Source organism: Equus quagga, chromosome 14 (assembly GCF_021613505.1).
Source record: "Equus quagga isolate Etosha38 chromosome 14, UCLA_HA_Equagga_1.0, whole genome shotgun sequence".
In the NCBI taxonomy this organism is placed as follows: Eukaryota; Metazoa; Chordata; class Mammalia; order Perissodactyla; family Equidae; genus Equus; species Equus quagga.
In genome coordinates this window covers 84,283,673-84,311,447 of record NC_060280.1, presented here as the reverse complement: position 1 = coordinate 84,311,447, position 27,775 = coordinate 84,283,673, and the positions used below count along the sequence as shown (strand labels likewise).

At 60.4% G+C, this 27,775-nt stretch overlaps 1 protein-coding gene across 8 annotated transcripts in view; it reads right to left on the bottom strand.

Moving 5' to 3' along the window:
• RFX1 (regulatory factor X1) overlaps positions 1-21,698 on the bottom strand; it is a 30,017-nt gene extending 8,319 nt beyond the window's left edge. The window contains exons 1-10 of one of the 8 annotated variants that reach the window (XM_046685435.1): positions 21,386-21,698; positions 20,458-20,460; positions 13,531-13,883; positions 7,020-7,129; positions 6,738-6,821; positions 5,980-6,096; positions 4,899-5,015; positions 3,739-3,834; positions 3,006-3,383; positions 2,152-2,246 (exon numbers count right to left, since the gene is read on the bottom strand). In XM_046685435.1, the coding sequence (XP_046541391.1) occupies positions 2,152-2,246; positions 3,006-3,383; positions 3,739-3,834; positions 4,899-5,015; positions 5,980-6,096; positions 6,738-6,821; positions 7,020-7,129; positions 13,531-13,834 (1,301 nt within the window). In that variant the 5' untranslated portion in view covers positions 13,835-13,883; positions 20,458-20,460; positions 21,386-21,698. Of the gene's footprint in view, positions 1-2,151; positions 2,247-3,005; positions 3,384-3,738; positions 3,835-4,898; positions 5,016-5,979; positions 6,097-6,737; positions 6,822-7,019; positions 7,130-13,530; positions 13,884-15,285; positions 17,718-18,404; positions 18,407-20,457; positions 20,461-21,385 lie in introns of those variants that run through there. The other 7 variants (XM_046685436.1, XM_046685434.1, XM_046685432.1 and 4 more) reach the window with 7 other exon arrangements.
• Between the last annotated feature and the right edge of the window lie 6,077 nt (positions 21,699-27,775).

Genomic DNA, 27,775 nt, shown 5'->3' with positions numbered 1-27,775 from the left:
CCCTGAGGGATGTCAGAGTGCAACTGCCATTCCCTTGCACACCAGCCTCGCCGGCCCTGGAGAGGTCTCTGCCAGCTACCCAGGACCTGCGTCAGGTGATGCAGGCTCAAGGCTGCAAATTGTAGCAAGAGGGTAAAAACGATGGGGGTCCACCTTGAGGGGGCTGTTAGATATCAAGGGTGACAGGATCCAGAGAGGAGGAGGAGGAAGAGGAGGAGGAGGAGGAAGAAGGCCTCATAGTCCTGCCAAAGAACAAGCTCCAGAACACTCTATCATGTGAACAGAAGAGGTGGGAAAGGGTGCATACGGGGCCTCAGGAAGATGGAGCCGTGCACATGGTATCTGTGGGGAGGAAGGGGGGGAGGGGGCAGGCACCTCACCAGCCATGATCCCACACAGTGATTTGATTTTTGAGCCCTCTCAATGTGTTAGTGATTTAAAAACCTAATGTTAAACTTTTAACTCCAGTAAGAGAGGGAGGTGGGTCAGGCGGCCTGGCTCTGAAGGTGCTGTTGGGCACAGTCTCCTGAAGGAAGGACACTGGGGTGGCAGGGGAGGGGCTGGGCTGGGGAGGGGAGAGTAGCAGGAGGCGCAGTCATGAGGTCACTCAAGGGGGTGCAGCTCCAGGCCATTGCACCCCATCCATGTCTACCACACAAGTGACGCTGACAGGGTGTGACCTGAGCTGGCCCTGGCAAGTGCCCCTCCACTCCCTGGGCAGGGACCACAGCCGGCCCAGCCCAGTGTCCTGCACACAATATGTGCTTCCAAAAAGTCATTCCTCCAGGAGCGGTTGCTGAAGGACTGAATAAAGGAAGGTGTGCGTCTCTGGGCAGCCTGGACAGGGCCAGGACGGAGGCCCAGCGGCTGCGGCTTCGGTCAGGGCGGGGAGCTAGGCCGGTGAAAGGCTGGGAACCCCGTAGTTATCCACTGTGTGGGAGAAACAGAAGACACAGTGCTCCCAAGAACATCACAGAGCAGAAAAATCTGATGGCTCACACACGAATCATGAAAGGAACAATTCAATAGAAGGAAAGGACAGTCACTCCCAGGGGAGGCAGAGGGAGTCAGCCGGGAACCCTGAGGCCTGGGCTCGTAGCACTGCTTTTAACATCCCTGGGGGCCTCAGGGACAGGCCTCCTCTTTGGAATGCCCTCTGTGGTCCCGCCAGCACTAAACGACCGCATGGCTAGGAGACTGGCAGCACTGGAAAGAAATCGGCAGAACTGTGAGGGGCTGGATGCCATGGACCATGACCCAGGGGCCCTCAGGGTCAGCCACAGCCTCGTGACCCCGGGACCGAGTTGCTCTGCTGGATAATTACTCTCAGCACCATGCCCACAGGACAGGTGGGAGGATGCAAGAAAAAAATCAGACAAATGCAAAGAAAACCAAATGAAACTCCTAAAAACTCAAATGGCAACAACTAGTCCTGGGATTATCACTGCGAACATGGAAGAATGGATGAATGCACGCGGTATGGGGGATCCCGGCGCGGAGCCAGAGCCAGGGCGGGGAGCCAGGGCGGGGGCCCAGGGCGGGGCGTCTGCCCGACGGGGCTGCACTAACACTGCACATGTGCAGGACCAGGAGCAGAAGTCACCTACACTCGGGGAGGTGGGGACTGGCTGCGCCACTCACAACACGCCTACATGGCGGAGCATCGCGCAGCGGCTAAAGAGGATGACCGGGACCTACACGGACAACGACGGGAAGCGCTGCAAGATACACAGCTGAGGAAAGAGTCGGGACAGGAGATGCTGCCTCTGTTTCTGAACAAAGAAAGGGGTAGTTCCTCGTCAAAGAGGACCTCGGGGAGGAAACAAAGAAATGGGTCACAGGGTCCCCTCTAGGGCGAGCTGAGGGACAGGAGTGAAGGGGATTTTTTTCACTAAGTTTCTATATACCTAGATGTTTTTATCTTGTAAAAATTATTATCATTTTTGCAAAAGTCCCAGGCCATTTAACTCTGAAGTCCTAAGCTGTGCTGGGATGTCTCCCCCAGCCTGCCAGGGCCCCCTCTGCTTCCGCCCTGCCTGGTGGCTGCAGGTGCCCGAGGAGCACCCACCGCCTGCCCCTCACCTGAGGCCTTGAAGGCTGGCGTCCCGGGGGTCCTCCTCCCGCCCCCCCCGCCCCCAGCCCCGCACTCACATGGCGTTGGCCGTGTAGCTGGCATCGCCGCCCTCCACATACTGCACCTGGCTGGAGTACACGTGTGGAACGGGCACCTGCTGGAGCTGCTGCACCTGGCACAGGACGAAGGACACGCAGAGGGTCGGGGTGGGCCGGCTCCTCCGCCTTCGCCTCTGAAGGGCTGGTGGCTGCCCCAGCTCGCCCGGACCCCCGCTCCCCGGCTGCATGGCTGCACTTCTGCACACACCCTGGACGGGGCTGGGGCTCAGAGGCGCAGGGGCTGCGGCCTCGGCCAGGGCTGGGAATCAGGCAGAGCTGTGTCAGGAGGGGAAGCCAGGACTCTCCGCTTGGGCTGGGGACAGCAAGCGTGGGGCCTGAGGGGAGGCGGGCCCAGGGGACCCCAAGATAGGGTCCTACTGTGGGCCTGACAGTTGGACACCAGGAGCACAGCCAAATTCTGGGACGAGGCTGTCGCTCAGCTGCAGCTGGGAGCAGACAGGGCCTCAAGGGTGGAGCCTGCATCACTGACCCACCGGGTCTGCAGGGGCGGGGCCTGGAACCGGGCAGGATGTTAGGGGCGGGGCCGTGGGTGGGGCGCCCGTTGGTGGGACTGAACCGGGACCTACTGACCAGCTTTCAGGGGCGGGGCCTGAGTTCCCCACCCCATCCCCAATCCCAATCTATAGGGGGCGGAGCCTGGGGCCTGGAACCCAATTTAGAGGGATCAGACGCGGGTCCCCAGACTGGCGTGGCAGGGGTGGGGTCTACGGGGCCTGCGGGGCCTGGCGGGCAGCCCAAGGCCTGCACGGGCCGGGCCGGCGGATCCCGCCCCCGCCCGCCCGTCGCCCCCCGCCCCTGCGTCCGCCACCTACTTTGAGGGCCGTGGCGGCCGTGCTGAACACTAGCACCTGGGGAACTCTCTGGATCCTGACCCTCTGGTCGGGGCTGGCTCGGGCCGCGAGCCCGGGCAGTGGCTCGAGGACCACTTTCTGCTGCGGCAGGAGCAGGTGCGGGGGCAGCACGCCCACCAGCTCCACCCACTGCGCGGCGCCCGGCTCGTAAGGGGGCGGCGGCGGCTCGGGGCTGCCTAGCTGCGGGGCCTGGCCGCGGGCGGGCGGGGGCGGCGGCTCCGGGGCCAGCGCGCTTGGCCCGGGCCCGGGCGGGGGTGGCCGGGGCGGCGGCTCCGGCGGCGGCGTGGGCCGGGGCTCTCGCTGCTCTGCCTTCCTAGCGGGAAACTGACTGTCTGAGCTCTGGAGGACAAACAGAGACACTGAGGGGTCACCCGGGCGCCAGGCCGCCGCCCCCACCGGGCTGCGGGGCTCACGCTGCGACCCGACCGGAAGCCCCCGCCCCGCGCTGGGTCTCAGGGAGCAGAGCCTCCGATCCCTCTCAGCCAACCTGGGCCCTGACCTGCCCGGGGCGGGAAGAGGAAGGCTCCAGGACCCCGTCTGCAGCCCGGGGGCCGGAGGCGGAGCCCGGGGCGGGGCCCCTGAGGGCACAGGATCGGGTCTATCCCTCCCTGCGGCCTGAGGGGCCTGCACCCCTCCCCAGCCCAGCCCGCGCCCAGCCCCAGTACGCCCAGAGGTAGGTGGGGGAGGCACGCACCTCTTGAGCCACGTGGACTGGCTGGAGCCCCTGCACCGTCATCTGCTGCACGGGGCCAGCTTTGGGCACCTGTGGAGTGGCCTGGACCACGGACCTCTGGGGAGGGAGAGGCAAGTCAGACTGCGGTAACCACGGCGATGCTGGGGGCCCGCCTGTCACTCAGCACTCCCCCGCCAACACAAGGACTCCTGTAAGCCTCACAGCAGCGTGGTAAAAAAAAGGCAGCTGTCCTGCAGCTCTCTGCTGGCTCTGCACCACGTGCCTTCCAGGTTCATTGCCCCCTTGACTGGGCACCAGGTTATCGGTGTGGAGCCCAGGCTCAGCAAGGTGCGGCTGGCGGGAGGTGGCAGAGCTGAGAGCTGAACTTGGGACCTGGGACCGGCTGAGCGAGTCCCCGCTCTCCACCAACTCCCTCTGGGGGCTCTCCCGCACCCCCAGCTGTCTGCTCTTCCACGCTGTGGCGGGGACGCTGCCACCTCCCGGCACAGAGTGTGGGGCAGAGGCTGGGGGTTGCCGCTGAGTAGTGGGGCCGGGGCTGGAACCCAGGTGTGGAGATGCAGAGGGGCTGTGGTGCCAGGCAAGAGAAGAGCTATGAAGCTTCAGGGTGGGGTCACCACTTTCCTCGGGGGAGAGGACCTGTGGCTTTCACCTGGTCCTTCGAGGGCCTGGGCACCCTCAGCTCGAGTGCTAACGACCAGATGGCAGACAGCCCTCGCCTCTTGACCTGCTCCAGCCGCCACAGCTGGCAGCTCAGTGAGGCCTCCCCCAGGTTGGGCATGGATTTGGAGGCTGGGGCCTCTCCCCGAGCCCCTCAGGGTGAGCCAGGGCTTGGCCTCTGGGTTCCTCCAGGCTGATGGGCCCAAAGAGGCCGAGGTTGTTTCTCGAAGCTGCTTCCAGAGCCCGTTCAGTGCTAGGCCCGCATTCCTTCCTCACAGCAGCCCCAACCCCCTGCCCCGGCCCGCAGGGCAGAAGCCATCATTTAGATGAGGATTTGAGTCTTGGGAGAAGCAGAGGCCTTGTGGAAGGCCCGGCTCTCACAGTGGACCCCTCTGCGGGCTCTCACAGGCCCTCCCACTGCAGCTCCCTCCAGGACGCAGGACGCCGCGGAGGCCGCCTGGCCAGGACCCCCACCCCAGTCCCTGCCCGCCTTGGCCTGGCACCTCTTGGGTGACAGGGACACTCTGCTGGACGCCGTGGACCTGCAGCTGCTGCGGCACCGTGCCTGTGGGGGCCCCGGCCGTCTTGCTGGAGGAGCTGTTGGCCTGCGCCGGCGACCGCTGCGAGGGAAGGAGACAGGAGCACTGTCAGAGCCCCAGGCCCTGACGGAACCCTTCTCAAGAGGGCTGTCCCCACAGCTGTCGGGAAGGGCACAGCCAGCGGGGCTGGTCCTGACTACCTAAGCCAGTAGCGGCTGTGTCCTGTGCACCCAAATGCCTAGTTCCTGCTGCAGCCCCGGTCACCCCCAGCAAGGTTTGGGGTTCAGCCCACAGGTGCTGGTGGGGGGACCCGTCCTCCCCAGGAAGCATGGCTGGGACTCCAGCTTGGCTCAGGGGCGACTTGCTGCCTCTAGAATCAGACGGGCCACAGCCCCATGGTGAGAAAGAGTAGGTGACGAGATCCCCACTTTCCAGATGAGTTGCTGAGGCACAGACGGGAAGGGATGTGTGCAGGGCCACACAGCTGTGAGAGGTGGCGCCAGGCACTGACCCAGGTGGGCTAGCTACCGAGCCGCTGTTAGCTCTGGGCCAGCTGCGCCACAGCAAGCTGATGGGTGGCTGCTGTCATTAGCTGTGTCACACATGGAAAGCTCTGGGCTCAGGAGGCTCTGAGGGCCTGCCCAGAGGCCCCAGGACTAAGTGGCTGAGCTGGAGGTCTGACCTCAAAGTCCTGAGGCGGACACCCACACTCCCAGCCCCCCACAGCTGGCCTGCCTCTGACACCCTCGTTGGCGTTCGGGGGTCCGCAGAATGCACCCTGTGGTCGGGGAGGAGCTCTGTCTGCACTGTGGAGGGAAGAGGGACCTGCTTTGCTTCCTGGGGTACAGCACCCGAAGCTGGAGCTGGAAGGCCCATCTTGACTGGGGGTGGAGGGGCGTCTCCTCCTCCTGGAGCTGGACTCAGCTCAGAGCCACCCCCTGGGGTCAATGAGGACTTTGGAGGGGCAAGTGGGCTCGGGGGGCAGGAGCCCCACGGATACTTGGGGAGAGGAGTGGGGAGGGCGGCCAGCGGGGCCCCCACCTACCTCAGGGGGCGAGTGCACCTGCTGGGTGCCATGCACCGTCAGGGAGACCTGGCCGACCTGGCCGCCCTTGCCGCCCGGGGCTGTGCCCTGCACCACCAGACGCTGCGTGGGGAGAGCCTGCAGCAGGAGGGAGCAGGACGGCAGCTCACTCGCCATGGCCGGGACAACGAGCACCCGAGCTGTGCCGGGACGCCTTGTGCTGCATGGCTGTTAGCTCCCAGGAGCGCCCCGACAGCCCCACACAGCGCTGTCGAAACCCCTACTTCACAGGGGGGAAAGCGAGGCCCAGGACGCTGGGAGCGCTTGCCGAGGGCCTGGAGCTGAAAGCGGCCGGGCCAGGTCTGTGCCAGGGCCGGCTCCACAGGCCACGCAGGACGCGCTCTCGCCCTTGGCACCTGGTGGGACTCTGTCCCGGTGTGTGCGAAGCCCGGCCCCATCTGCAGCCTTCTGGGGACAGACCACCGTGCATCTGGTTAGGGGTGCTTGGCTCCTAACCGGCTTTGGGACACGGGCTGGACCCACCAGCCGCCTTCCTCCCTGCCAAGCCACAGTTCTTTCTGCTAAGATGACTCATGTGGCTCCTCCTTCCCCAGTGAGCCCCGACCAACACGGTTTCAGTCAGTGGAGGCAGCTACTCAGAGCTAGAATGTGGGGGGCCCTGGACAGGGCCTGTGTCCTTGAGGCTGGTCAGCCAAAGCAGGGTGGGTCTGCACCCTGAGGGAGGCAGCCGGGGCCAGGGCCGGATGCCACAGCCTTACCTGCTGGGGCACAGGGATGTTCGTGAGCTGGAGGGGTGACACATGGCCCGGCTTGCCCGACACGCTCGTCTGGACCAGCAGTCGCTGCAGGGACAAGGAGTAAGGACCTGAGTGCCACCGGCCTCCGCGGGGGCGGGGAGGGGCAGCAGTGAACATCTTGATGACAACAGGTGAGCAGATGGTCCTGGCTGGGGGAGGGGAGGCGAGGTACCCGTGGCCACAGTCCCCACTGCCCCCCTCACATGCCCTCTCCACCTGCCCCTGGGGGAGGGCACATCCTACCTGCTGGGTGCCCTGCACCTGCTGAACCACCTGCGTGGGGACCCCGGTCTGGCTGGCCGTGGAGCCGGGGCTGGCCTCTGACACTGTCTCGCTGGCCCGCATCGTGCCTTCTGTGAGGAGAGTCACCGGTCAGCTCTGCCTGCTGCCCCTGCCCCCACTCTGAGCCTGAGCCCAGCAGGATGGGGTGATGCAGCCCCAGGTTGAGCCCTGACGAGGCCAGGCCTCTCCAGAAGCCCTGACTGCCTTCTGCCAGCTGGGGTGGGGTGGGCGCCACCGCGATCCATAATTCTTAACATCCAGAAGTAGCCCCACCCCACCCTTACCCTCCTCACCCCAAAGTCAGACCAGAAGAGGTGACTGAGACCATGATGTGGTGGAGGCCTAGAGGGATGGACCCCTTTTCCCAACAGACAAGGCTTGTGGATAGGGAGTGAGTGACCCCCACCTGGGGTCCCAGCAGCCCTGGAAGGACCTTCCTGGAGATGGCTCCTGGCTTCCTAGAAACAAGCTGACCAGGGGAGTGGCCCCAGAAGGTCTTGCTGGCCTGTGACCAAGCACCCCGTCCCCCTCCACTGTCCAGCCTCCCTGTCCTTGCAGGGCAGGAGCAGCAGGGGGCCTTGCCGCTGGGCAGGGGGTACTCACGCTGACAGGCAACCGAGAAGAGGCAGTCATAGAACATGGTGCCCCCGCCCCACCCCGCCCCGGCTGTCAGGGTAGCCGGCTCGGCACTCCTCGCTCCTTGCCACCTTGGCGGGGACAGCGGGGTGCGCGGGCGGCTTTATACCCACAACCTTGGGGAGCTAATCCCCCAGTGGATGCAGAGCTCGAGCTCCCAGCTCCCAGCTGCCCTCTTGGAATAAACACTCCCCTCCCAGCAGGCGCGGCCTGAGCGGCCTTCTCGGGGCTGGGGCCACGCTGCGGGGCCAGGAAGGAGGCTGGTACCCAGCGATGCTATCGGCGGGCGCAGGTTGAGTTTCATGCACATCTCGCTGGGGGATTAACAGGGGAGCTGGGGGAAGCAGGGCACAGAGGGCAAGTGTCCCCGAAAGACGCTGGTCAGGACACCATCCGTCCTGCCCGCTCCAGGCAGCCTGGCTTGCTCCCAGCAGTTCCAGGGATGCTGGGGGTGGGGGTGGGGGCACTGGGGAACCACATGCGCCTGTCCTTCCTCCAGTGTGCTGCCAGAAGGAGCCAGGGTCCCAGCCCCAGCTCCCCGGGGTCCCGGGCAGGACTGCAGGGCGGCGAGTGAGAAGTCACAGCAGTAACTATGGTGCTTCTGATGCGCCAGGCCCTGTGCCGGGTCCTCCTGGGCAGCTGGAGATGGAAAGAACTCTGGTTGCCCCCGTTTTCAGACAAGGCAACTGAGACCAGGAGAGAGGAAGTGGCTTGCCCAACGTCACCCAGCGCGGAACTGGCAGACCAGGACACAAGCCCACGTCTGTGCCCACGTGAACCTCACACCGTGCACAGAACCCGAGTGGAGGGTCATGCCCGAGCTCAGGCCCCGCGGGCAGTGGCGTGCAGACTCAGGCACGTGGGTCCAGGACGACAGTGCGTAGAGGCCCTACGGGGACACCACAAGATTCAGGGCATCCCAGGGTGGGACTCAGCCTCCAAGGGGGACGCTGGGCCTCAGTTGTGTGGGGACAGAGAGGGGCCTGCTCAGGGCAGAGGGCTGTCCTGGGTAGAGGTGAGGCCCTCAGGGCCCATGTGGGGCAGAGCGCACAAATGTTTATGTGTTGGCAGGAGGAGGCATTGGGGGGAGCCTCCCACTGGCCACCCAGGGGGCAGGCACTGGGACAACCCCAGGCCTGCTCAGCCAGCTGCCTCTGCAGCCAGTTCCAGGAGGCACCCATTCCTCTGTTTTGCTGGAATCTTCCCTCACATCCACTGAGGCTTCCCTGAGCGTGAGGGAGGAGGCCCTCACTGAGTCAGCCCCTCGGGGAAGCAATGAGCCCCGTGGGGCCCGCACGCCTGCGGTCTGTGCGCAGGGAGCCAGGCCCAGCCCGGCGGACAGCCTGCTGGAGGAGGCCCGGGGCAGGCTTCGCCCAGCTCAGGGTAGTCACTGAGTGGGGCACAGGCTGGGGCCCTGCTGCGATCAGGCGTCTGCCAGGCCGGGCAAGCCCTGGAAGCAGCCCTGCCGGTCTCCTGCCCCAGGGTGGCCCTCAAGGCCGGGACCCCACGCTGGCCAGGCCAGGAGGCCACAGTACGAGGACAAGCAGGTGAGGTCCCCGAATCTACTCTTCAGATGAGGGCTTCCTGTGTGTACCTGTGTGCCTGTGGCCAGGGCGGCCCCGCACCTGCCCCGGCTGCATGTGTGGGACAGTCTGTGAGCGTCTGCATCTGCAACTCCATTCCGGGCGTGTGCATGAGGCCAGGGCGGCCCCGCACCTGCCCCGGCTGCATGTGTGACACAGTTGTGAGCGTCTGCATCTGCCATTCCATTCCAGGCGTGTGCATGAGGCCAGGGCGGCCCTGCCACCTGCCCCGGCTGCGTGTGACACAGTCTGTGAACGTCTGCATCTGCCACTCCATTCTGGGCGTGTGCATGAGGCCAGGGTGGCCCCGCCATCTCAAGTCTCTAGTCAGGAAGTGGCAGCTGATTTCCTGTCCCTCCTATCTGATGAGCAGCTCTTCCTCCCCGGCCCGCACTTCCCCGTCGAGACTGCTCACGCCTCAGATGCCCTGAGCATGTGGGCAAAGCCTGAGGGAAGCCGCAGAGCCGGGGCCCTGGCCCCATGGGCGATGGGTGGCCAGTCTGGCCCTCTCCCTCCTGACCCTTTGCTCCCAGAGATGGTTTCAGTCAAGGGCTCTTTGGGGCCTCTGGGCCCCTTGTCTGCCCCAACTTCGGTTTCCCCATCTGTGCTTGGGATGCTGACACACACCCTCCACATCCCTCTCCCAGACACAAATCTTCTTGTGCTCCCAAGGACTCCAAGTGAGAGGGAAGCAGGGAGGAGAAGCGGACACGGTCCCTCTGCGAGCCCAGCCCTGTCCCCTGTGGCAGGCTGCCTTCACCTTCCCTAGGATGGCTGCCACGGCCCCGTGCCCTCCTGCCGCCTCGAGTTTCGGGGAGAGTCCGGTGGCCTCTGCGGACGGGGAATTATGGATCCAGAGGACTGTTCTGAAGCTGGGAAACTTGAGCTTCCTTCCCATTGCCTCCAAAGTCACCTAAGGCCAGGGCCCGTGGGGAGCAGCCCGGATGAGCTGCCTTTGGGGTGGCTCCGGGCTGGCTGCCGGCCTGTGCTCCAGGTCTGGGCCCAGGCCCTCCCTGCACTCCCCGCCACGCCCTGGGCCCATCAGCTCAGACTGCTTCGGGCTCTGGAAGAGCCCAGGCACCTTGCAGCCTCACTGGTGTCAGTTACATCCCCCTGCCCTCCCCACCTGCTCATGTGGCCCAAAGGCCAGGCTGGGATGAAAGGGGCCACCCACCTGGGTGAGGGTCAGGGAGAAGGCCCAGGAAATCACTGCCAGGGGATGGGGGAGGGGCAGCGGAGCAGGAAGGGCAGCCACAGGGCGTAAGCCAACCTCCTCTTCCTCCAAACAAGTGGAGGAAGCATGGCCTGGTGACCCTCCCGGGACAGGCTCGCTCCCGCCAGAACCAGCAGAGCAGGGAAATGAGCCTCTGGACCACTGTGGAAGACAGCTAAGCCTCTGTCCGAGGGAAGATGGGAGGCCAGGCTATCAACAGCCCGGGCACACGGAGTGCCCACAGCACAGTGGGGGCCCAGGGACAGGATGGGGACAGAGGCCTTGACCTCTAAGCACCGGGACCCCCTGGGGAGGTACTGGGAAGAGCTGGAGGAGCTGAGGAGACAGAGGAGGTGGCTGGGCCTTGGGGGGCTCTGTGTGCCCATTCTGGACCCTTGCTCTGGGGACCCTGGACCCCCAAAGCAGCAAAAGCCAGCACCCAGGAGATCCAGGGCCAATGCAATGCCCCAGAGGCAGTGGTGACAGGTGAGGCCTCCCGCCCGCTCTCGGCCACCCCAGGGCTGAGGCACGTGAGGGCTGTGCTGGGTCAGGCCAGCATGCGTGGGCGTTCGTCCGTCATTCTGCCCAACCCAGTGGACAGAGCCCTGCCCTCGTAGACAATGGGAACAGACACCATCATCGTCACTGCAGGTGGTGACAAGTGTTAAGAAGGAAAATGAAGCAAACGAAGGAGACGGGGAGTGAGCAGCCGGGGGTGAGGAGCTGTGGGCATCAGGGGGTGGACTGGAGCAGAGCCCCGAGGAACAGGAGGCATGAGCCCCAGAAGGACTGGGATGGGGTGCTCCAGGCAGAGGGCATGGGAGCACAAAGGCCCCGAGGCCACGCTGAACCTGGCCGGTTTGCAGAGCTGCAGGAGGGGGCGAGGGGCAGGTGGGCCTCGCAGGCCAGAGCCGGGAGCTGCGCATCTGTCAGCAGAGGCTCCTTCACAGGGAGTGGAGAGCTTTTAAAGCTCTTTCCTGGTGGTGGTGGTGGGGGAGCCCACAAGGGGCCAGCTCTCCTAGGGTCCTAGGGCCGAGAAAGCCCAGGCCAGGGTTTCTCAGACGGCGCCCCCAGGACCACCTGCCTCGGAATCCTCTGGGTTGAGCTGGGACATGAAGGGACCTAACTGGCGGCTGGCAAAAGGCTCCCCCTGGCTGCTGGGGGGGTGGACTGTGAAGGGTGGGGCCATGGGAGAGAAGGGGGTTCTGGCTGGATTTGGAAGGTGGAGCCGAGGGGCCTTGCTGGCTCAAGGACAGGAATCAAGGCTGAGCCGGGCCGGGAGTGATAGCTACTGGGACGAGGAGGTCTCAAAGGAGGGCGGATTCGAAGAGGGAAAAATCCAGAGTTCTACTTAGCCATACTGGTTTGAGAGGCTGCCTGTCCCACCGAGGGGATGGGTCACAGGTGGCCAGGGTTCAGGGCCGAGGCCCAGGGCACAGACCTCAATGTGGGCATTGTCAGCAGAAAGGTGGCACCGAAAGCCAAGACAAGAGACAAGGCCACCAAGAAGGGAGCATCACTGGAGCAGAGAGGAGGCCTAGGCCTGACGAGGTCACTGCTGACAAGGGCAGGAGGTGAGGAGCAAGCAGCCAGGGGACCCAGGAGGGTGGAGACCAGGGCAGGAGGGCCTCTCTGGGGGAGGGCGCTGCCCAGAGGCCACGGGAGAGGAGGACCGAGGGTGAGCGGGAGATGAACAGGATGGGGGCCTCGGCGACCCCAACCGGCCACCTCGGAGGAAGGGCGCAGGCGGCTGAGGAGAGAGTGCAGGTGAGGAGGCGAGAGAGGGAGGCTGCGTCCTCGAGCGAGTCTAACTTACAGGCATTATGAGACACAGACGGCAGCTGCGGGGGTGCAGGGCCCGGGGGCCTGGTTAAAATGGGAGCTGTTTCATCTTTACAAGCTGGTGAGAAAGATCACAGGGGGACCGAGTGACGAGGCGGGGATGGCAGGAGCAAGTGCTGGAGGGGGCGGCCCAGAATGGGGCGGGTCGCTACACCCTTCGAGCGGTGAGAAGGCAGAGCTGATGGGTGCAGACAAACCCCGGGAGGTGGGAGGCTGGCTAGGAGGGTGAAGGGTGCTTCTCGTCATGTGACGGCACCTTGCCTCAGGGCCCCAGAGGCGTCTGCCCTGGTACGGGGCCATGTCAATCACCACAAATGTCGACATTCTGTCGTCCTATGGTCCTAAACCCAGTCTTGACCTGCCCTCCCCGCCCCCTCCCAGAATGCCCTGTGATCCCAGGGCCGCCTCAACGCTGGGTTCTGCCACGTCCTCCCCTCCACAGAGCACATCAGAAACGGCCGACACCGCCCAGTCCCAGCCTGAGCCCCACTTTTCCCGGAGGAGCACCCGCCGTCCTGACCCTCTGCCTCAGGTTCCCTCTGCTCAGCCTGGCCCCTGGGCATGGGGAAGGGGCTCCAGGCAGGACATGGGTGCCAGGATGCAAGCTTCCTGGTGATCTCCTCCACAGCCGCAAGGGGCAGCTGCGGCGACAAATAGGCCACATGCTCACGAACTCGCCCTGCGACAGCCGCGCTCAGCCCCTGAGTCCTGCACCCCCATGGCGGGGAGGTGATGCCTGGGTCTCCCAGCCGGCCTCCCTGAGCACCTCATACACATCCCTGATCCCGCAAAGCCCTTCTGACCCCTTCATGGATGAGGAAACTGAGGCAGAGCAGCCAAGGCCACATCTGGAAAGTGGCGGCTGGGCGCCCCCGCTGCCTCCAGCAGGCGGCCGTGAACCTTAACTCCCCTGCCCAGTCGCTGCAAGTGACAGCCCGCGTGGGGACAGAGAGAAACGGCCCTAAGAGCTGCCCTGGTGGGACGGAAATGGGGGCACGGAGACCTCCCTGCTTCCCCACAGATGCCCCGAGTCCTGCCTGGGAACCCTGAGACTTTGATAGCTGCCCTCCCGGTGACAGGTACAGCAGGTGATGGTGAGAGGGCATCACGGCGCCCCTCATCCAGGATGCTGGGCTCCCCGGAACTCCTCTTGGAGTTGTTCACGGAGCTGCCTGGCTCCGAGCGCACGTCCACTTACCAGAGACGGTGACCACGATGTACTGCTGGGCCACCGGGGCTGGGGCGGGTGCGCCGGCCGGCTGCGAGGGCGTGGGGGCAGCTGGGAGCTCCGTCACATACTGCTTCTGGCTGCCTGGTGGCTGCGTCTGGGGCTGGGGGCTCTGCAGCTCGGTGACATACTGGGGCTGGGGGGTGGCAGCGGTGGCGGGCGGCTGGGGAGGCTGTGGTGCTGCTGATGGTGGCGGTGGCTGGGGCTGGGCCTGTGGTGGCTGGGACGGCTGCGGGGCTGCCTGCAGCTCAGTAACGTACGCCTGTGTTGCCATGCCAACAGTGAGGAAAATGATAATAAATAAGGCTTTTTTTTTTTTCTTCCTTGGGAAGAAGAAGGGGAGAGGGGAAGAGGAAAAAAAAAAGAAAAGGAAAAACAAGAATTAATCTACAGGCAGAGGAAACCAGGGACAGCTCCTGGCTCCCTCGAGACACGTTTGGGTTCCTCACTAACTTAATTAAATGCCGAGGCTGGCGGCCAGATACAACCCGCCCACCGCTGCGGGGCATGGGGCATGTGCTGAGGCTGCTCTGCGCCCCCTCCACTCACCCCTGCCCAGGGCTCCTGCCGTCTTCCATCCCACCTCCTGGTGCCTGGCAGACCCCTAGGCCAGGGGGAACTCCGTCCCTCGCCCAGAGACAAATGATACAGTTCTCATGCCAGTTCCTGCAGGCTGTGCGCTGTGCTAAGTGGTTACGTTATTTCATTTTAAACTTTGCAACAATCACATCCGGGTTTGGGTTCGGTCTGCCAGATGAGGAGCTGAGGCTCAGAGAGGTTCAGGAGCTTGCCCCAGGCCACACAGCAGGGAAGTGGCAGGGCTGAGCCTGAACCCTGGGTGTCCCGAGCACCTGACTAGTTGGCTAATTGCCGGAGAGGCAAGTCATGGGAAAGCCGTCTCCCAGGCAGCCTGTGCCAGTTCCCCACATGCCCGCCATCTGGGCTTGGATTCTTGGCAGAATACCATTCCCAGTCGGGTGCCAGACACAAGGAAGGTGTTCTGAGTCCAAAAAGCTCCGGAGCAGCGTGTGGCCACAGGGGCCTTTGGGCCCTTGCTTGGAGTGGTGAGCTCATCACTGCGAGGGTGCCCTTCTGGGGTCAGGGGCAACCGGGCCGGGAGCAGACCCGGCCGCGGCAGCTGAGCCAGGGATGGGGCCCACCTGACCTGGCAGAGCAAGATTTTCTGGCTGCTAAAGAGTCTTGGTCCCTCTCCCTGGTGCTGGGCCAGGCAAGCCATCCCTCTCGCTAAGCCCCGCCCCTCCTCGCTAAGCCCCGCCCCACAGGGGGCGGGCAGATCGTTTCCCGGCCCCTCGCGCTCCCGCGCCGCATCTCCAGCCCCGGAGCGCGAGGACCGTGGAGCAAAGGCTGGGCGGTGAAGAGGAGAAGCTCCAGCCCCCACACCTTCGTGGCCCCTGCTTGCCCCTGGAGGTGTTTGAGTTTGAGAGCCCAGCCTGCGGTCGGTGGTGACTAAGAGAGAAATTTTCAAGAGAAAGGAGGAAAAAAACAACTTCCGCTCCTTGCCCAGGGGCCAAGGAGCGCTCTGCTGAGATTGCCGGGGCCCAGCAGCTGCAGGGAGGGCCCACTGCACGGAGGAGCAACCGAGGCGCAGGGCGCATGGCCCGAGCGTGCACCGCCCCGCGGGGGGCGGATTTGAGCCCGGGTCTCCTGCCCCCAGATCTGTGCTCTCCGCCCCTGCCTGCGCAGGGAGCCAGGCCCAGGGCTCACCTATTTCTCGCGGTCAGCAGACGGCATCCTCCCCGTTCTTCAGACGGGGGCACCTGAGCCCCACGCGCTTGCCCAAGGCCCTGGCTGGAGCAGCAGAACTGGGGAGCGGGCAGCCCCCCAGCAGCCCGAGGGAGCCCTCAGGCCGTACAGCACAGTGGTGCCCACATTCCTCACGCCCCCCTGGACCTCCCTCCCAGGGGGTCCGGGTTCTGCCCTTTGAGGCCAAATCCAAGAGGTGTCCCAGTCAGTAGAGGGCGAGGCAGGTGAGGAACAGGCCCTGGACGGGCCAATGCACGACTGGAACTTGGCCACCTCTGGGCTGTTTGCTCGGAGGGAGGCCCCGCCGTGGTCTGTGACATGGGAGGACAGCGGCCCACGAGGCAGGGCTGCTGAGGGCTCCAGTCTGGCATCTCCAAGGGCCGTGCTTGATGAGCGCAGGGCACAGGGTGAGCCCTTGGGAAACAGCCTGGCTCCCAGCATCGCCCAGGGAGGCCGTGTAGCAAGGCTGAACCCAGGACCATGCCTCCCGCCCAGGGCCCAGGGCTTCGGGCTGCTGGGTATAGAGGAAAGCAAGCTGCTGTCTGCACCCTGGGCGCTTGGCAGCCTGGGCAGGTGGGCGGGAGGAGCCACGGGCTCCACGGGCTGCTGGGCTGCCTTCCCTGCCAGGCCAGGTCGTTATGGGGAGCAGGGCAAGCAGGGCAGTGGCAGGTGGCATGGGCCTGGCCCAGGTCCTGGGAACATCCTGGGCTTTCCCACCGGGCAGGGCACAAGGCAGAGGGCGGCTGGTCCCACTGGGACTCAGGCAGCAGGGGATCTGCCGCCTGCCACGCACACACAGAGAATACCCTTCTCCAGCGCCTGCCCTCCTCAAACTACTCCCTGCCAGCATTAGAGGGGCCGCCTCACACTAGTGGGTCCAAACTCTGGCCCAGGTCCGGTGCTCAAGTCACTGCAGCCAATCAGCGCCTGCCTGCCTGGTGTCAGCCCCACCTTGACATGAACCCTGGCCTGTCTCTTAATTCGTGAACACATTCCTAACCTTCCTCTGGGCCTCAGTTTCCCCACCTGTCACCTGGGCATGATGAGAGCAACCGATTCGGAGGGCTGTTGTCAAGATGCGCCGAGATCAGCCCAGCACCCAGTAAGCACTAAGAAGTGGCAGCTGCTATTGTTATTATTCATTCAACAGACATCCGTGCCAGGTGGGGAGGGACGGCGAAGGAGTCAGACAGGACCCGTGAGCTCTTGGAAGGAGGCAAGGATGGGGGAATCTGATTCTTTTCATCAGCCTCACTTGGGGAGCTGGTTAAATGCAGGTGCCTGGCCCCCGCTGCCCAGAGTCTTTTGGGATGGCCCTGGAGTCTGCTGTTTGAACTAGGCAGGTGGTCCTGGGGGCACTCTCTGAGAAACCCCAGCCTGGGCTTTCTTGGCCCTCGGAAAGCTGGCCTCTTGTAGCTCCTCCCACCAGGAAGGGGCTTTAAAAGCTCCACACTCGCTGGTGCTGTCTCCTTTTAAAGGTGCAAAGCCCACAGGCCTCATCCCTCCCAATCTAGGGTGGGGGGAAGGCGATGATGAGGGCTGGAAGGCTGAGCCCAAAAAGGGGAAGTGGGAGATCAATGAGCAGTCACCCCGACTTCTCTACTGGAGGCTTCTCAGCATTCTCGCTGTCACTCTCCAGGAAGGGCGATATGGGATGCCAGGTTTCCCATAATTATTTGACAGGCAACTTTTTATTTTCCCATTTGTGGATGACAGGTTAAACAGAGTTCTGTAGGGTGTCCCCTAGAGAGGAATAAGTCACATATATGCATACAGCATGACACGATCCTCGTCTGTCTAAGCATAAGACCCCTTTCTTTACAGAGCAGGGTACAGGAAACGAGGGAATCGCTCAGCAAATCTGTTCCTCGGCAATGAAACTGCCAAGAAAAGCACCAATGGCTGCACCTATCTTCAAAGCCAACAGCTGTTTTTGGAGAATGTTTGAATCAATTCTTTAGATGAGGGGCTGGCAAACATCTGTAAACAGCCAGTCAGTGAGTGGTTTTGGCTTTGTGGCAGACGGTCTCTAGTGCCACTACCCAACTCTGCCACTGCAGTGTGAAAGCAGCCATGGATGATAGGTAAACAAGTGAGCGTAGCTGTGTGCCAATAAAACTTTATTTCTAGACACTGAGACTTTAATTTCATATAATTTTCACACATCATGACACGTTCACATCACAAAACGTCTTTCTTTTGATTTTTTTCCCCAATCATTTAAAAATGTAGAAGTCATTCTTAGCTCATGAGCCATACAAAAATAGGTGGCAGCGTGGTGTGCCAACCTCTGTTTTGGAAGTTTCCCTCATCCTCTATATCCAGCTGGGTTTTGTGTGTGTGTGTGTGTGTGTTTTAAAGATTGGCACCTGGGCTAACAACTGTTGCCAATCTTTTTTTTTTTTTTCTGCTTTATCTCCCCAAACCGCCCCTGTACACAGTTGTATATCTTAGTTGCAGGTCTTTCTAGTTGTGGGATGTGGGACCCCGCCTCAACGTGGCCTGACGAGCGGTGCCATGTCCGTGCCCAGGATCCGAACCCTGGGCCGCCACAGCGGAGCTCGCGAACTTAACCACTCAGCCACGGAGCTGGCCCCTCCAGCTGGCTTTTAAGACTTGTCAATAAGGCCTCCAGAACAGATCCTAAGGCTGAGCACTTCTCTGCATCTCCATCAACACCGGGCTAGTCCAAGCTGCCTGGACCTAGGCAACAGGCTCATCACTGGCTCCTGGCTTCACTCTTGCCTCTACAGTCTGTAAGATCTTTTGAAAACACAAATCCTATCTTGTCACCCCTCTATTCAGAAGGCTCCAAGGCTCCTCATACGGAAAATAAATAAAATCCAGAGCCCTCCCCATGACCTACAGGGCCCTGCGGGATCTGGCCCCTCCAGTCCCTGTCTTTCTCCCTCTGGATGTTCCAGCCACACAGGCTCTCGTTCCTAGAATGCCCCAGGCCCCCTTCTGCCTTAGGACCTTTGCACCAGCTCTTCCCCTACTGGCAGGCTCTCCTCGCCTCCACCCCCATCCTCCACTGCCGGCTCCTTCTTATCACTGAGGTCTTAGCTCATAATGTCAACTTCTTGGGTCTCAAGTACCCCCGTCAAGGACTGTGGAGCACAAACTCCTGTTGTTTTTTTTCCTGGCTCTGTATTTCCCTGTTTGTTTCTTTTCATAGTTCTTCTTCCCTCGGTGACCAGAAAGGTGAGCTCCCCAGGGGCAGAGACCTGGCCTGCCTGGCCACACGCCATCCCTACTCCTAGAACCCTGATGGGCACACAGAGGGGGCTGGACTTTTACTGTCAAATGAGTGTCCATGGGCCAGGACACACTGCCAGCCAGCGTCAGAGGCCAGTTGAAATCTGCCGATTGGTGAGACCTGGAGAAAAAGCCACTGCCTCCTGCCGATAGCGGGCTGTTCTGCAGGGGCAGGTGAGGCCTCCGAGGCCAGGACGGGCCCCAGCCCAGGAAGCCTGTGCACTGTGCAGCTGCTATCTGCAGGCTATGTCCCTAGGTCTGCCTGGCCCATGCTGTCCCTGGCCCGAGATGCCAGGACATGTGGCAGGAGGGGAGGGTGAAGGCCTCAGGTCCAGAGACACTTTCCCCAGATCCCCACTTTTTCCAAGACACCCATGGCTCTGGCTCCCCCAGCTGCCTCCTGAGTCTGGATGCCAGTCCAGGGACGATTTTTTTTTCTAGCTACTCTCCTAAAGCCAAAGGAAAGCCACTCCAGAGCAAGAGAAGGGACACTTTCCCACTAGAAACAGGAGGCCTGGTACCCCGCTTCCGAGGACCCCTGTCATCAGCCCCCGCAGCCCAGCAAGAGAGCCAACCTTTAAAGCCACTAGGCTCTCGCCCAATACAAGATGATAAACATAAACATGAGTGGTGTAATTCTGAGGGCTACACAGGAAGCACCAATCATCATCATAAGAGCGGCAGCTAACAGAGTTTGAACAATTACTATGTATGTGATGCTCAGCTTGTGTTCTTTTATGCGATGCACAGCACAGTAACCTGAGATTACAATCATCACCAGTGATCACCACTCCTAGTTTAGACAACAGGAAACTGAGGTTCAGAGAAGTTAAGTAACTTGCCCAAGAGCACATAGCTAGGAAGCAGATGCTTGTCAAGGACAAGCAAACCAAGCCAGTGCCCCCCCAACCCCACCCTATCAATGACCCCTCTGGGCTTGGGCTCTTCAAACGTAAAAGTTATGGGGGGGAGCAGTCAACAAGAATGGATCATCCGTGACATCACTTTCTGCTCAAAGTTCACCAGACAGGTGGTGGTGATCTTTCTAGCAACTTGGTATTTCTAGATTCTTACTGAAAATTAATCTCTACCTTCTCTGACTTTCAAGGGACCCTGCCACCTCCCCAAGAGCATCTGGCCTAGGGAAAGTCCCTGGGGAAGCAAGGACCCGCCGCCCCCCACCTTATCTCAAATTCTTGGGGGAAAGCCTCAGGAGAGCCTTAAACAGTCCTTCTCCTGGAAGTTTTCTTTTTAAATTTCTTTTTATTTTTATTATTTTTTCTTTTTCGAGGAAGATCAGCCCTGAACTAACATCTGCTGCCAATCCTCCTCTTTTTGCTGAGGAAGACTGGCCCTGAGCTAACATCCGTGCCCATCTTTCTCTATCTTGTAGTGGGATGCCTGCCACAGCATGGCTTGATAAGCAGTGCCATGTCCACACCCGGGATCCGACCAGGCGAACCCGGGCCGCCAAAGCGGAACCTGCGAACTTAACCGCTGAGTCACCTGGCCGGCCTCCTGGAAGTTTATTGATGGACTTAAAAAGAAACGAATGCAGGTTGCACCCCGCCCCCGGCGCTGCAGATGCCAAACTCCCAGGGCAGGACGGAGAAGGCACAAAGTGGACTTAGCCGGACCCGCTGTTTAAAAAAATCCTTCCCCGAGGCGGCAGATCTTGTCACCCGGCAAAGCAGTCGCTGGACTCTCCTCTAAGCACTTCCCCTTCCCTCTGACCTCGGCGTCCTGCTCCTGCCCACGTGGCCCTGGAGGCTGGTACCTCCTCAGTGCCACGTGACCCAGTTGACACCAACTTGATGGACAGGACACAAAAACATGTGTCTGGCCAAGAGAAGCAGCTTAACAAATCTGAGCGACTTCCTCAGGCGCCATTCGCTCCCCTTACGCCGAGAGGCAGATGATGTGGGTGGGAGGGACAGTCAGGGACCGTCCTGTCTCCAGGAACAAGCCCGCCGCCCGGGACAACGCCCGATGGGAGGGAGCAGCCGGCGCAGAAGCGAGCAAGTTTCTCTTCCTCCAACTCAGTCCCTCAAGATCGCTCCTCCCTCTCTGCAAACCAAGTCCTGCGGGCTAAGGCCACGCTCCGGGCCCACGGCGCCACCAAACTGGCTCCCTCCCCTCCTCTCAGAGCGGAGGAGGCCGATCAGGCGCCGCCGGCAGGGCTGCGACCAAGACCGGCTGAGAGCTAACCTACAAACCACACTCGGAAACCGCACGCGGGCCGGGGTTCAGGGGGAGCCTGCAAGCAATCCGGGGTCGCCGACATGCAGGAGGCGGGGAGAGCAGTGCTTCTCCCCACTGTGCGGGATGGAAAACCGAGGCCTCGGATGCGGCGGGCGCTGAGTCCGGGGGGCGGCCGCCGCTTCGGGGACCGGACCGGCCGGGGAGGCCCAGCCCGCAGCCGCCCACCTGCGCCCCGGGCCCCGGGTGGCCCCGCCCCCGCCGCGGCCCCGCCCCGCCCCTCCCTCGCTCCCATTGGCCCGGCCTCACAGGGCCCGCCCCTCAGCACCTCCCGGCATATAAAAGCCCCCCGCCCGGGCCGGCCGACCTCCACTCGCCGGCGGCCTGCGAGCGCCCGCCCCTCGCGGGGGCCGGACCCCAGGGCCCGGGGGCGGGTGGTGGCGCCCCAGCCGGGCCCCGGCCCCCTCCCCCACGGCCCCGGCAGTCGCCGCCGCCATTTTGACCGCCCGCCCCTTCCCCCCGGACTGTGATCACAGCAACACCGCCGGCCGCGCCCCACCGCCCTCCCCGGCCCGCCCCGCCGTCCCGGGGCGGCCCGCGTTACCTCGGCTTTTCCGCACTTCTGTCCGCGGAAGGGCTTTCCACGGCTCTCGGAGGCGATGTGGGGAGGGGGACGGAACGTGCCGGGGTCCCCAGGCCGCGCCAGGGGGTGGGGGCGGGGGTCGGCCGGGCGGTTGTTGTTGTTGACTCGCGTTGCCGGGTTGCTTGGTCGCCACGACTACCGTGGCTATGGCGCCTCCGTTTCCCTCACCGGGGCAACTGTTGCTACCCACCCTACTTACGTCACGGGCCGGGGGCGGGGTCCCGGGTGATTGGCGGCGCCGGGAGAAGTGATTGGACGGCGCCAGGCCCTGCCGCTAAGCTATTGGCCCCAAGGCACGCTTTTCAACTCCCTCTCGACTTCCTGGCGCTCTGATTCATCGGGATAAATGTCCATCAAAGGAAACTGAGCCCTCAAAGGCTGCGGAGCCTGTCACTCCCTCAAGGAAGCCGCGGGCTCAGGATAAAGGGGTGGGGTCCGTGAGGCCGGGATTGGTTTGCGGCTGTACAACCTGCCTTCTGGTTCGACCAAAGGGACGTCAATCTACGCCAAAGGATTGCCGCGCTCTCCAGCTGGAGGCCGTGCGCACGCGCAGCACGCAAGGCCCGCTGGGAGTGGTAGTTCGCTTCTGCGTACTTGGAACGCCTTTCCAAATATAAAGGGCGAGACAGGCGAGATCGCTCGCTTTGGCCTGGTTGCTGCGCCGGTGCGCTGGCCCCGGGTTCTGCGCGCTGACGTCGCGGGAGGAATGCGGTGACGCCGCGCGGCTCGTCTGTGACGTAGGCGGCGGTGCGGGGCTCGGGGTTCGGTGACGTCCGGGCCCTGCCCCACCCGCGTTGCCGGGATGGAGGGGCGGGCACGGCCGGAGCGCAGGGAAAGGTCGCCGGGGGCGGGGACTTAATTAGCTGCTCCGCCGCCGGCGATAAGCGGAGGTCAGCGCCCGCGGCGGGGAGGGAGCCCGCCCCCCTTCCGGTCCTGCGTGCCTTTTTCCCCAGAGGAGAAAAAAAAGAGACAGATGCAAAAACTCCTATCAAGATAACTAATATTCTAAGGCAATGTTTTTAAATATCAGAATTAGTAGGAAAAAATAAATCCACGATGAACAAAATACCAGCATTTTTACATAAAGACAGGACCCGCCAGGACTCGGATCGGGGTGAGGCGAGTCATGCAAGTGCAGGGTCGGATCTTATCTTTTACATGTTAAAAAATAGATGTTTTGATCATCACGTTTTTTGCATTAATTTTGGTTTCTTTGAGTAATTATCTTGATGACTGAGCTTTTGGCATCCCCTTAAATTTTGCGCCCTAATCCCCACCAGACACAGAGGAGAGAGGAAAAAGAAAGCCAAGTCTCAGAGCCCGAGGTTTTCATTGCAGTTCTGCTGTGTGACAATGAAAAAGTGGCTCCCCCTCTCTGAGCTTCCTAGTTCAACCAACATTACACTTCCTCTATGCAAGGCCTAGGCTGTAAAAGTGAAGAAAACAGACGAGTCCCTAGACTTTGCTAGGGGAGACACAATGAAATTAGTAGATAAAATGGGTTAATGAGGGCCGTGAGAGCGGTATAAGAGGCTGTGCAGGAGAAGTGAGAGGATGCTGTGGCCTGTTACCTGAGGAGAGGACATGCGGGCTGGGCCTGAGCTGGGAGGAGAAGCAACCCCACAAAACCAAGGTGGAGGAACTCCAGAGGCAAAGGCCTGGGAGCAGGAACAAACATCTGGCTGGAGCGGATGACAAGGAAAATGCCAGGAGGTGAAGTCGGAGACGTACAGATGGGCAAATGATTCCGCAGAAATGCTCCCAGCAGCCCAGCGTGGTAGAATGTTACCCCACTTGACAGGTGAACAGACAGGCTCAGAGGGGGCAGTAACTGCCCCAAGGTCACACAGCTGGAGGCAGCAGAGCCAAGACACCCTGTCTCCTTTTCTGGAACTTTCCAGTGTTCTTTGCTGCCCCTGGGAGTGACCTGATGGAAAAGCAGCAGCAGCAGCCCCAGTCTGCCTGGAAGTGCCAGCTGAGACCCAACCCTGAGAAGACCCCCTAAGAATTCAGGAGACTTCCAGGCAGGAAGCGCCCAGATAAACGGCAGCTGCGAAGCAAGTGGCTCAGCCCCAGCAGCCAGGGCTGTGAGACTGCCCTGGGGTGTGTGTGTGGGGTGTGTGTGGGTGTGTGTGTGGGTAGGGGGGTGGGGGTGGGGTGGGTGAGTGTGTGTGGGTATGGGGTATGTGTGTTGGTGGGTGTGTATATGGGGTGTGGGTGCGTGTGGGTGGGGGTGGGGAGTGTATGGGTGTGTGTGTGTGTAGGTGGGTGTGTGTTGGTGAGTGTGTGGGGATGTGGGGGGTGTGAGTGAGTGTGTGTATGGGTGAGTGTGTGTGTGGGTGGGTATGGGTGTGTGGGGGGGGGTTGGTGTGTGGGGGTGTGGGTGTGTATGGGTGGGTGTGAGGGTGGGTGTGAGGGGGTGGGTGGGGGTGGGGGTGTGAGTGTCTGGGTGAGTGTGTGGGTGTGTGGGTGTGGGGGGGTGTGAGTGAGTGTGTGTTGGTGGGTGTGTGTATGGGTGTGGGTGGGGGTGTGTGTGTGTGTGGAGGGGCTACCTAGAAGCCCCATTTCCACTTCCCACCTGTTTCCATGTCTTCCTGAAGCCCCTGAACCCCACGCTGGGCACAGCCAAACCCGGAAGTCCTTTGTGGGGCTGGAAATGGTCTGTGTTTGTCTGGTGGCGGTTTCTTGGGCAAATAGATGCAGAAATTCCCTGAGCTCTCCATTCGAGATCTGCGCGCTCGCTGTGGGGTGTGCCTCAGTGTGAAAGTTAAACTCACACACGTCGATTATGCCGTTGGAAGCGCTCTCAGCCAGCTCCTTCCTGGAGATGCTGGTAATTCAAAGTGAGGCATTAAGCCCGGTCTCGCCTTCCCGGCAGTAGCTGTGTTTCGCAGTCACAAAGCAGCCCAAGAGGAATGCCAGCTAAGAAAAGGCGGAAGAAATGAGAGAATTCGAAAAGTCTCCATTTTGCAAAAAAGTCAGTGAAACAACTTAGGCGGCGATCAGAGCATGAGGGGAAACAGGACACGCTCAGGGCGCCAGAGGGCTCGGGGTGGGGGTCAGGGAGCCGACTTTGCCACCGAGGACACACTGCCGGCAGCACGGGCTGCAGTGAAGCCGACACCGGGGTGGAACCTGTGAGCCTCGCGGGCCCCTTGACAGGAGGCGAAAGGAAGTTCACAGCGGCCCCGAGGACGCAGCCTGCGAAAACCTTCACCCTGACTCCTGATCAGGCCTCTCAGCGGAACCTCCAGTTTGCAGGAAAGGGAAGGAGGAGAGAAACGAGTCAAAGGACAAAGCCGGAGGGTCAGATGCACCACAGGACGACTGTCAGGGTCTCTTCACCAGTCGCTCCTGAAGGAGAGGCGTGGGGACGCTCCCAGGGCAGACAGCACCATTGCCATTGAGGGCCCAACCGTTCTTTGTCACGGGCTGTCCCCTGCCTTGTAGGCTATTGAGCAGCGTCCCTGGCCACCACCCACTAGATGCCAGTAGCCCACCCTCCCCAGGTGTGACAACCGAGGTGTCTCCAGACACAGCCAAGTGTCCCTGGAGACGTTGCTCTAGAGGATGGTGGAGCAAGGGGCAGTGGACCCGGGGTCCCCAGGCTGTCCACCAGCAGAGACACATAGACGTCCCCTCTTGTTTCAGCCAGAACTGGGTCCGCGTTAAGTTGGGGGAACTACGACCTGGTATTCTCTTCCATGCTTTTCTGTTCACTGAAAATTTTGCACCAGATAAGGATGTTCTTGAGGCGGGAAGTTGGAGGCCGTGTAGGTGTCTGTCTCAGGGGTCTACCAGGAGGAAATAAGGAGGCTGCTGAGCAGATGACGGCCAACAGTGAAAGCAACAAAGTGGCTGTTGAAAAATAAAGCACGGCCGGAGCGAGCCCCACACACTATTGCTCCAGACCCCCGGGGCAAGAGCAAGCGGTCTCCACGGAGTTTTGTTAAAAGGGGAAAGAGAGAAAGACTGTTAAAACCATCCACTAATGTGCCAGCAGGTAATGAAATAAGAATCTGGCACTTGGTGCATTGAAAGGCACATAAGATGTCCTTCTTTTATGCTGACCGTTCCTCATAAATGCTGTCACGTTCCTGCTCCTTATCCGTGAGGGGGAGTGACTGATTAGCAGGCTGGTTCTCCTAACAAGTTTTCAAGCTACTTATACAATAGAGTCAAAGAAAAAAATATATCCTCAATATATAAACACTGTGCAGATATATCCACGGACAAAATGGAATCCAGCTTCAGGGGGCGGCCACTCAAAGAGATTTTGGGAAATATGTCTCAAGCAGAGTTTTGATGAGTTAAGACGATCTCTGTTGCTGGGGTTACTGCCTCATGACGCCAAAAGGAAGAATTGTCAAGGGAATGAGCTGAGATTGAAAAGTAAAAACAACAAAATCTTGAGAGGTGATCACATAAATGCTTGGGGATTTAGAGAAAATGCTTGGGGCACATGGATATCTATGTGAACGCGTCAACTTATTCCCCTGCCCCCTCAGTGGAAAGACAACTTTTTGTTGGGAAGAAGCTGAAGGAAATAAGCTAATAAATGCTTTGTCTCTCTTGAGAAACACAGTGTATTACTGAGCTGAAAGGATACAGATGGAGGTGTAGTAACAACATCCTTGTGCAAATTGCAACATACTCGAGCAGACACACAAAGTAAACAGAAATGCACAAAATGATACATCCTATTGTTCAAGAATAGCCGCCTGCTCAGGACACAGAACAAATGCCTTAGAGATGCTGGCACCGGTTCTGGGAGGACAAGGAAGTGGGGGCCTGGGGTGGAGGGGGTGGAAATTAAACCAGCAAGGGCTTTGCATGGACAGAGTTTGGGGAGACGGGGGGGCTGGATGAGACCTGGGTTCACTGGCATTTGGAGGGCAGAGATCAGGTTGCAAAAGGCTGAGGGCCGAGTGGGAGGGGAGGGATGCAGACAGCAAGCACAGGTGATAGATGCTTGGGTCAGGGAGACAGGTTCTAAATCTGTGCTGTCCCATGTGATGGCTGCTAGTCCCATGGCGCTATTTTTTGGGGGGGAAGGGATGCCTTTTATTTCTTTTTCTTCCGAATTTCTCTGGCTATGACTCCCAGTACTATGTTGAATAAAAGTAGTGATAATGGGTACCCTTGTCTTCTTCCTGATCTTAGAGGAAAAGCTTTCAGCGTTTCACCGTTGAGCGTGACGTTAGCTGTGGGCTTGTTGCATCCGGCCTTTATTACGTTGAGCTATGTTCTCTCTGTACCAAGTTTGTTGAGAGCTTTTATCATGAAAGGATGCTGAATCTTTTGTCAAATCTTTTTCTGCATCTACTGAGATGATCATATGGTTTTTATCCTTCGTTTTGTTGATGTGCTGTATCACACTGGTTGCTTTGCAGATGTCGAACCATCCCTGCGTCCCTGGAATGGATCCCACCTGGTCACGGTGTACGATCCTTCTAATGTATTGTTGCATTTGGTTTGCTACTCTTTTGTCGAGGATTTTTGCGTTTATGTTCCTCAGGGATATTGGCTTGTGATTTTCTGTGTGGTTATTAAAACTAAAATAAAATACAATGAAAAATTCAGTTCCTCATTCATACTGGACACATTTCAAGCGCTCCACAGCCACATGTGACTAGTGGCTACCATACTGAAAAGCAGACATAGGGAACATCCCCACCATCGTAGAAAGTGCTATTGGCCAGGGCTGCTCTAAATCAACTCTAAAAAGACACTGCAGAGGCTCAGGGAAATTTGAATATGCGCTTCATGTAAGAAGATACCAAACACTGAGTGCTAGGTGTGAAAATGGCGTTATGATCATGTGGGCAAAGGCCCTTATTTTTCAGAGATGCATGCTGAGTATTTAGAGGTGAAAGATGATGTCAGTATGGCTGAAATGAGATAGTGTGCTTAAAGTATGTAGCTCAAAACCAGGCATAGGGGCTGGCCCAGTGGCGCAGCAGTTAAGTTCGCACGTTCCGCTTCCCAGCAGCCCGGGATTCGTTGGTTCGGATCCCGGGTGTGAACATGGCACCGCCTGGCAAAAGCCATTCTATGGCAGGCGTCCCAGGTATAAAGTAGAGGAAGATGGGCATGGATGTTAGCTCAGGGCCAGTCTTCCTCAACAAAAAGAGGAGGATTGGCAGCAGATGTTAGCTCAGGGCTAATCTTCCTCAAAGTAAATAAATAAATTAAATAAACAAAAAAAAACCCCAGGCATATATCAAAGCCTCAACAAATACTAGTGATCATTAATTGAAAAGCTTGTAGAAATGACAAACTGGGAAAAAAATATTTACAACTCATTTCATAACCCGATGGTAAATCTCCTTAATATATAAAGAACTCTTA